Below are 8,010 nucleotides of genomic sequence, written 5' to 3' on the forward strand. Positions count from 1 at the left end.
TTAGGGAACACAGGGAGGAGGGGGCAAGGATCAGTCTGAGGTCAGGAAAATCTTCCTCCCCAGAGAACGGAGCCCCCCCCCCCCTCCCCGGAGGGAGGACGCTGTTGGGGATCCTCAGGGAAGGCTGGAGGACTGTCCGGAGGGAATTCCCACCCAGGCTTGGCTGCCCCGCCTCGGGTCCTTGGCCCACGCCGACATCATCACTAAGGGTCAAGAGCAGTCAGACCTGCAGCTCTCCCCCTACCCCCCTCTCAGGCAGTAGGACCCGGATCGGACAACGGCCCCTCCGACAAGGCTCAGCGTCCCAACGCCATCTTGAAGTTCATAGCTGATCTCGGGGTTGGATCCCAGCAGCCCCTCAGGACCGGGAGCTCCCTCCTTCCCCGGCTGGGGGATCCCAGCCTGCCCCCGCCCGCCCGCACCGCGCAGCCCGTCCAGGCCAGGGAGCTCCCGGAGCTCCACATGGACTCCCTCCCCACGTGCTGCTGCAGGCGCCGGGGGAGGGGCGGGCAGGGTACCGGACCCAGCGCAGATACCAATTTCCCGCGCCGAACCCCGCCTCCACAGGCCGACCAATCTGAACCAGAAACGTCAATCTGGCCCCGCCCACCCATGCTACAAAAACCAATCGAGTCACGACCGATTAGACCTGGGAACACAGCCCTCGGGCGCCACCGTGTGGCCTCAGCTAGAGTTCCTGGGCACGTACTCCGCGCAAGCGCACTCCTTTAGGCTGGGAGCGTGTGTGCCCAGGGACAAGCCATGGTCTCACGCCTCCACAGAGGTTCTGGTCCCTGCACTAGGCCTGAGGTTGCCCGCTGAGACATTCCCCCTCCCTGAGGTGCCCGTCTTTTCCTAACTGGGGGGAGTCTGAGACAGGTGTCCCCACCTCTGGGGAAGGAGGCGCATTTCTCATGTCACAGATGGGTAAACTGAGGCTGAGCTGGCAGCCCACTAGCTCAGGACCTCAGCGGCTGATCCTCCTCCATTCAAGACAGCTTCAGCCTGGCTGTTGCAATCCCCCGAACTCATTCGCAGGGGTCATGCTGTCAGACCCCAGCCTCAGTAGCTCCATTTTTGGATGGATCTTTGAGCCCAGGCACCTTGCACACTAATGGTCACCCCTGTCATAGGGCAGGCTTTGGAGCCCCCAGCTCCAATTCCCAGAACAACCCAACAAGCACACTGAAGGCCAGCTCAGAGAGTCCAGGGTGGGACCAGGATTTGGGGCAGGCGCCCAGGTACTGTGGCTGGTCAAGGCCAGCTCCACCTTCTAGCTGGGAGAACTCGCCCATTTATATCCAGGCGGACTCCAGGGCCAACACCATTCTGTGCCCAGTGGCTGCAGCCTCTCACCCCCTTTGTTGTTGCCAAGGTAATTGGAGGGGCCCAAGGCCACTTTCTAGGAGGAGCCCTCAAGTTCTGGGCATTTCGTGTCCTGCCCACCCCATCCCCTTACCTACACCCCCAATAGAACCTCAGCTCCCCCATAACACCCATTTCAACCTCAGCAGGGTGAAATCCTAGCCAACACCTTGGCTCAGCAGCGGCTTCAGGGGCTGGGCAGGAGGCAGTGGGGGTTTCCATCCCAGTACCCCCATGTTAGCCAAAGAGGCAGCTGCAGGTCCCAAGGGCCCATGGGCACAACTGGGGGGAGAGTAGCTGAGCCCGACTCACACCCCAGAGTCCACCTTCACCCCCAGACCCTCCGGGGGAGAACCTCTGGCCGACAAAGGGAGGATGCAGACGGTTACGAACAAGGCAATTTATTAATGACTCTGGTGTGGTTTGTCCTAATGTTTCTTGTTGGCAGCTGCCACCTGCAAGAGAGACAGATAAGGAGCCTTGGAGGGCTGCGTACCCGCAGCTCAGCCTCCGCCCCTCTCTGCTCCCACCCAGGCCCAGAGCAGCCCCCAGGGTTGTGGGCACAGGCTTTCCTCCATAACTAAGAGCACCCAGGCAGGCGAGCAAAGAACATGGCCCAGGGTACCGAGGACTTGGGGGGCCCAACTGGGCCATCAGCATCCTGAGGCCTCGGCAGCACCCAAGTTGTCCCCGTGTCTCACCTGTCCGGCAATTCTGTCCAGGTCTCTCTGTCCCTGAGGTGTCAGCTTCCGGCCCCTGTAAATTAGTTAGGGCATCACTCGGGGAGGGGGTGCAGGAGACCACAGCTGCGCCCCCACCCCCCCAAGAAAACCTAAAAGCCCCCCAGACCCGAGTCCTGCTGGAGCCATTTCAGCCCAGCCCTGACGGGTGTCACAAAACCCCCCATCCACAGAGCTTATAGGGGAAAAAAATCAATTGAGAAAAGTTAACGAGCGGCCTAATGAAAGCCGACAGTCACTAAATTACCTTCCCAGAGTCCCAGAGCCGCTGCCAGAGAGGTCAGAATGAGGCAGAACCTCAACCACATCCCTAGTCTGGGCCACCTTGGGGGAGCGTGCCCAGTTTCCAAGGTAACCAGACTCCACCTGTTTCAGCTCAGAGGCCAGGCATGGAGACCCCCAGACTTCAGCGGGAAGGGTCCTCTCTGGCCCCAGATCCTAGCGAATCCCTTAACCCCAAATGCCTCAGGGAAGGGCCCCTTACCCATCCTGGTCCTTCTCCACCATCTTGAGGCCCTCCAAGGCCTGCAGGACCCTCCTCGCCACGCTCTTGGAGCCTCGGCTGAAGTGGCTGGGCATGACCCCGTTGCGCTGACGCCCCCCGTAGATCTTGGTCATGGATCCCACACCGGCCCCCCCTCGGAGGTACAGGTGTCTGGCGGTGGAGGCTGCAGACAGAGGGGAAAGGTTGGTCTGGGCCCAGGACCGCGGGCCCACCGGCCTCAGGCCGCCTTAGCCCTGCTTGGGGGCTGGCAGGAAGCCTCCCGGGAAGCTCAGCCCCTCCCCCCAGGCCCCACTCACCAGCGCGGGTGTAGAACCAATTCTCGTCATAGGGCGCCAGCTCCTTGTGTTTGGCCAACTTGACCGTGTCCACCCATTCGGGGACTTTCAGCTTCCCTGACCTGGGGGGAGGGCAGGGGGTCAGAGCCGGGGCCCCCGAATCGCCAGGCTGGGTTTTGTCCGGGCCTGCCCCGCACTCGGCCGCCCCACGCACGCAGCGGACGCTCGGCGAGCGCTGCCTGCAAGAGGCTCACTTCCCACCCGGGGGCGGAGCCCCACGTGCCCCCTCCCCAGCCCCGGGGAAGCAAGCAGCAGCCGCCGGCCCCCAGGACCCCCGGGTCCCGCCGACTCGCTTCGCAAACAGGGAAACTGAGGCTCGGCCGCGGAAAGGAGAGGGTCCCAGGAAGGGGGTAAAGGGGGGCGGGAGGGGAAGCACTCACTTTTTCAGGAAGGCGGCCAGGGCCCGGACGAACTCCTGCTGGTTCACGTCCTTCACCGTGACTCCGGGCATCTGCGGGAAGCCGGCCGTGAGGGTCGAGGAGCGCCGGAGGACCGGTCGGGACTCCCCCACCCCACCCGCCCCGGCAGCCCCCTCCCGCCGCGGCCCCACGTGGGTGAGGCCCCGCGCCTTCCCGTCCCAACCCCGCCGGGTCCGGCTAGACCATCCCAGGCCCTCCCCAGGCTTCCCGGCCCCAGTTCCGGCCGCAAGCGCCACTCACCGTGCGGGCTCCGCGCGGCCAGCCAGGGGAAAGGGAGAAACGGGGCTTCCCGGCCGCACAAGAGGGGAGGAAAACCTCGCGAGATCCGCTAGTTCCGCCCACCGCAGCTCTCGCGAGAACAGTCCGCTCGCTTCCCTGCCAGAGCCGGGCGGAAGTAGCTTCTTCGGCTCCGCCCCTTCCCTCCCGGGAGCGCTAGTGAGGGCGGAAATGCTTCAGCTCTTGCCTCTGCGCCCTCATCCGGCGTTTGCGATTCCGTGCGTCACGTAACTCCTCTGGGTCGAGAACTCCGCACGTGGCTCAGCGTCCCTTGCCTCAGCGCCTTCTTGCCCACCGATCCTTTCCGTCCTCCTCAGCTCAGGTGCCCCGGCCTTTCCGAGGCCTTCCCGAGCTCGGCCTCCGGACCTCATTCTGAGGAGAAACGAGGTCGTGTTTGTGAAGCAGGGCCCCTGACCCCCAGCGGGTGCCCTGTCTGTGCGTACTCCTCCGCTCCCCTCCCTCCCATCCACGCGGGCTCTTAGTGCTTCAGGGCAGGGGGGAGGGGCCGCCTGGGCCCAGCCCGGAGGCAGGAAGGGGGAGTCTTCCCCAGCCCCCATCCCGCCTCAGACACTTCCTGGCTGGCTGACCCTGGATGCCTTCAGATCCTGCCTCAGGTTTCTCTAGCTCTCTGCGGGGAAAACCCCACGTGGGGTCCCGGAGAGCCTCCCCCGGGCGGTAAGCCCCTCGGAGGCGGGGATCCCGCGAGATTTCATGACTCTCCCACCGAGGCCGAGGGGGCACTCCGGAGCTCCAGCCCTGGGCACGAGGACGCCGGCCGGTTCCCCGGGCCGTGGAGACTGGCTGGCAGGCCGGGAGGATGCGGGCCTCTGATCCCAGCAGACTCCCGAGGCCGCCCAGCTGCTGCTCCTCCAACTCCTCCTGCCCCGCTCCCTCCCGTCCTTCACCCCCCCCCCCCCCAGCTCCTCAGATAGCCCGCTGCACGGGATGCCAAATTCTCTGGTTATTTTGTGCCCAGTTGGATTTGCTGAGCAGTTTTCCTCCTGACCCCCTGAGTGTGGGGGTGGGTGGGTCACTGACTTGGGGTCCTGGTGGATACGAGGCCGCAGAGAAAGGGAAAAGACTCCACCCGCTCTCGCTGGGGAGATGGCTCCTAGGACCACGTGGGAATGCAAGCGTTGGGCCTTCAGTCTGCCTGGGAGTAGGCCACTGCCCCCGCTTGCCTCAGTTTCCTCATCTGTAAAATGAGCCAGAGAAGAAAGGGCCGGTCACGGCAATGTCTTGGCCAATAAAACCCCCGTAGGGTCACCAAGAGGCAGAAGCCACTGAAACCCGACAGCCCAGAAATGACAGAAGTGGGCCCAGAGAGTCGGGACCAACTGGGGAGGACAAACTTGGGAAAGGAAAAGCCTGAGCAGAGGCTCTGCAGGCGGGCGCTTAGCTGCAGTCAGAAGGGTGCAACGTGGCAGCAGGGCAGAAAGTGGACGGGAGGCTGGCTCTCCTGCTGGAGGAACAGCCAGGAGGCTGGGGCCTCTGAGTCCTGGTGGGGGCCTGGGAGGACTGAGGGGGAGCAGGGCCCTGTACCTGCAAGTACTGAGGGGGAGGACAAGGCCCTGTACCTGTGAGGACTGAGGGGGGGCAGGGCCCTGTACCTGTGAGGACTGAGGGGGGGCAGGGCCCTGTACCTGTGAGGACTGAGGGGGGGCAGGGCCCTGTACCTGTGAGGACTGAGGGGGGGCAGGGCCCTGTACCTGTGAGGACTGAGGTGGGGGCAGGGCCCTGTACCTGTGAGGACTGAGGTGGGGGCAGGGCCCTGTACCTCCGAGTCCTAGAGGCAGCGAGGGCTGGGCTGCAAAGGTAGCTGGGCCAAAGAGAATCCATGGAAAAGGGCTCAGACCTGTGCCCTTTTCCCAAGGAAGCACGTTGGCCCCTATGTTTTGGATTATGTACCTGAGGACCTCAGGGCAGGAGTTCTTAAGGTCACGCCCACGACCTTCATTAAAAAAGGATTTGCTCCCCCTTTCCGGAGGATTGGCTTCCTCCATAGTCTTCTGCACTTAATTTTCCACATTTAAGAACATGATTGTGAGGGGGGCTCCAGGCTTCTCCACACTGACTGTCCGAGGTTTGCCGCCTACGGTACTTTCCAAACTTTTAAAATTTAATTTAATTTTTTAATTCTATTTTTTTATTAAAGCTTTTATTTTCAAAACACATGCATGGATAGTTTTTCAGCATTAACCCTTGCAAACCTTGTGTTCCAATTCCTTCCCCCTCCCCCATCCCCTAGATGGCAAGTAATCCAATCTATGTTAAACGTGTTCAAATATATGTTAACTCCAATGCCCCTTTTTATTAAAAATATCAATAAATTCTGCACCTCCCTTTCATAAACTAGCGGCTGCCGTCCATGGTCAGTAGCACAGAGGAGAGATTTAAGCAACTAGGTGGAGCCGAGTTCGAATGTGGCCTCCCCGGCTGATTCTGGGCAAGTCATTTAACTTGGGGAAATGGAAAATAGGGTAATAAAAGGCCTTCTTCCTGGGGTTGTTATGGCACAAACTTGTGAAAAGTGCCCAGAGAGACAGGACAGAAAGGCTTCTCCCCTCCCCAGGTAGCACCGGGGACACTCCCCTTTCACCCTGGTGGGTCCCAGAAGGACCATCCTGGGTTTGCTCTCTGTGGGTCCTCGTCCATGTCTGCGGTGGTTGCCAGGGCACCATCAGAAGCCCTCGCGGCTGGTGGGAAGCTCCACCTGCTGGTTGGTCCTCCAGACAGATCTGGGTATGTTGCCGAGGGCATCGGCCCGCGTGGTAACTGTTGGGCTCCCCCTCTCTCTTAATCTCTGCAGGAGCCACTCTTTGGCTTTGGGGGGCCTGAAGACCCCCGGGGATCCCGGAGACCTTTGTCAGGGTCAAAATCATTTTCCTCATAATACTAAGATAGTAAAATTTTTAATTCAACAAGTCTCAAGATATAACCCAAGAGCTTTTTGGAGGTCCTCAATGGCATCATCAGCCCCAATAATAACTAATGTGACATTCACTACCTACTAGCCGCTGTGCTAACTAATTTGGTGCTCACAACCTGGGAGGTGGGTAGCGTATCCCCATTTTACAGATGAGGAAACTGAGGCAAATAGAAGTTAATCGGCTTGCCGAGGGTCACAGAGACAGACGCGTGCGAGGTGGGATTTGAGCTCCCTGACTCTGAGCCAGGAGCGCTCTCCATGGGGCCACCAACTGTGAAGGGGGGACCTGAGCCCAGAAAGTCTGAGGAGCCTGTGCCAGAGCGGGGGCTTGCAGTCTGTCCCGTGGAGGACAGACCAGAAGGCACCCGCTCTTCAGTGACCCACGGCTCCCTCGAAGCCCCTGGTTCCCTGGGCCTGCGCCGAGCTGGCGTCAGGAGATCCGGGGCACGTTCGGGGTCCTTGTGAGGTGTAATGGAAGGGCTCCCCTTCCCAAGGAGGGCGGAGGGGGAGAATCTGGAAACCAACGTTTTTAAAAATCGATTTAAAAAGATTAACGGGAATTAAGTGGGTGAGGAAATAAGGAGTCGTCAAAGTAAAACTGCGTGGTTTGATCAATGTGGGCAGAAGGGGAAAGGAGAGTCAAGGATGGCCCCCGGTGGGCGGGAGGGGGACGTTCAGGAGCCTGGCGCCTCTGGGGGGGGTAGCCCAGCGCCCCGCTAACGCTGATTGGGCAGAGGACCTGGCCCAGGGTCAGGGCGATCCGGCAGTGAGTTGCGGGGAGTCTCCCCGAGTGCATGACTCCCCCCCGCGGGAGGGCCGTGAGGACAGGGGGTTCCAAGCCACCGCCCTGGGCTCGGCCAGACCCCCACGGCGCCAAGGCCATCCTCGGTCACTTTGTCCGGCCCCTGGATTGGAGACTGGAGGAGAGAGCGAGGCTGGTGACTTGGTTCGCCGATTAAAGTTAAGACAGGGCCCCATGGTGTCCCAGGCCCTGGAGTCAGGAGGACCTGAGTTCAAATCTGTCTCAGACACTTAAGTCTGTGTGACCCTGGGCAAGTCACTTAACCCCAGTTGCCTCGGGAAAAGAAAACAACGAAGGCAGACAATAGGAAACGGGGCTGAGAGAAGGTGTGAGAAGGGCCGCGGTGGCCAGGTGGAAGGAGGCTGGGGTCAGACACAGTCCCCGTCCCCAGGACCTGCTCCTCGCTGCTGAGCCCCCGCAGGCCTGCCTCGGTTTCCTCATCTGGAAAACGAGCCGGAGCAGGAAATGGCCAGCACCGGCTCTTCGCTAAGAAACCCGCAGGGGCCTCAAAGGCAGAAGGGAGCCGGGTCTGGGAGGAAGGTGCCGGGGCCACTTTTGGACACTGAGCTGAAGGTGCTTCCAGAACGGCTGGTGCCTGATTGCCCTCGGGGGCAGATCTGCCCCAGGACCGCGGCTGGA

General features: G+C 61.2%; 1 protein-coding gene across 1 annotated transcript; it reads right to left on the reverse strand.

Annotated features, from left to right (window-relative positions):
* Positions 1-1,750: 1,750 nt before the first annotated feature.
* RPS19 (ribosomal protein S19) lies at positions 1,751-3,647 on the reverse strand. The gene is made up of 6 exons (XM_051989538.1): positions 3,605-3,647; positions 3,326-3,396; positions 2,907-3,007; positions 2,590-2,773; positions 2,067-2,121; positions 1,751-1,820 (listed from the first exon to the last, which is right to left on the reverse strand). The coding sequence occupies exons 2-6, from the start codon at positions 3,394-3,396 to the stop codon at positions 1,794-1,796; spliced, it is 438 nt and encodes a 145-aa protein (XP_051845498.1). The 5' UTR covers positions 3,605-3,647; the 3' UTR covers positions 1,751-1,793.
* Between the last annotated feature and the right edge of the window lie 4,363 nt (positions 3,648-8,010).

The sequence above is a fragment of the Antechinus flavipes genome, chromosome 3, assembly GCF_016432865.1.
Source record: "Antechinus flavipes isolate AdamAnt ecotype Samford, QLD, Australia chromosome 3, AdamAnt_v2, whole genome shotgun sequence".
Classification (NCBI taxonomy): Eukaryota; Metazoa; Chordata; class Mammalia; order Dasyuromorphia; family Dasyuridae; genus Antechinus; species Antechinus flavipes.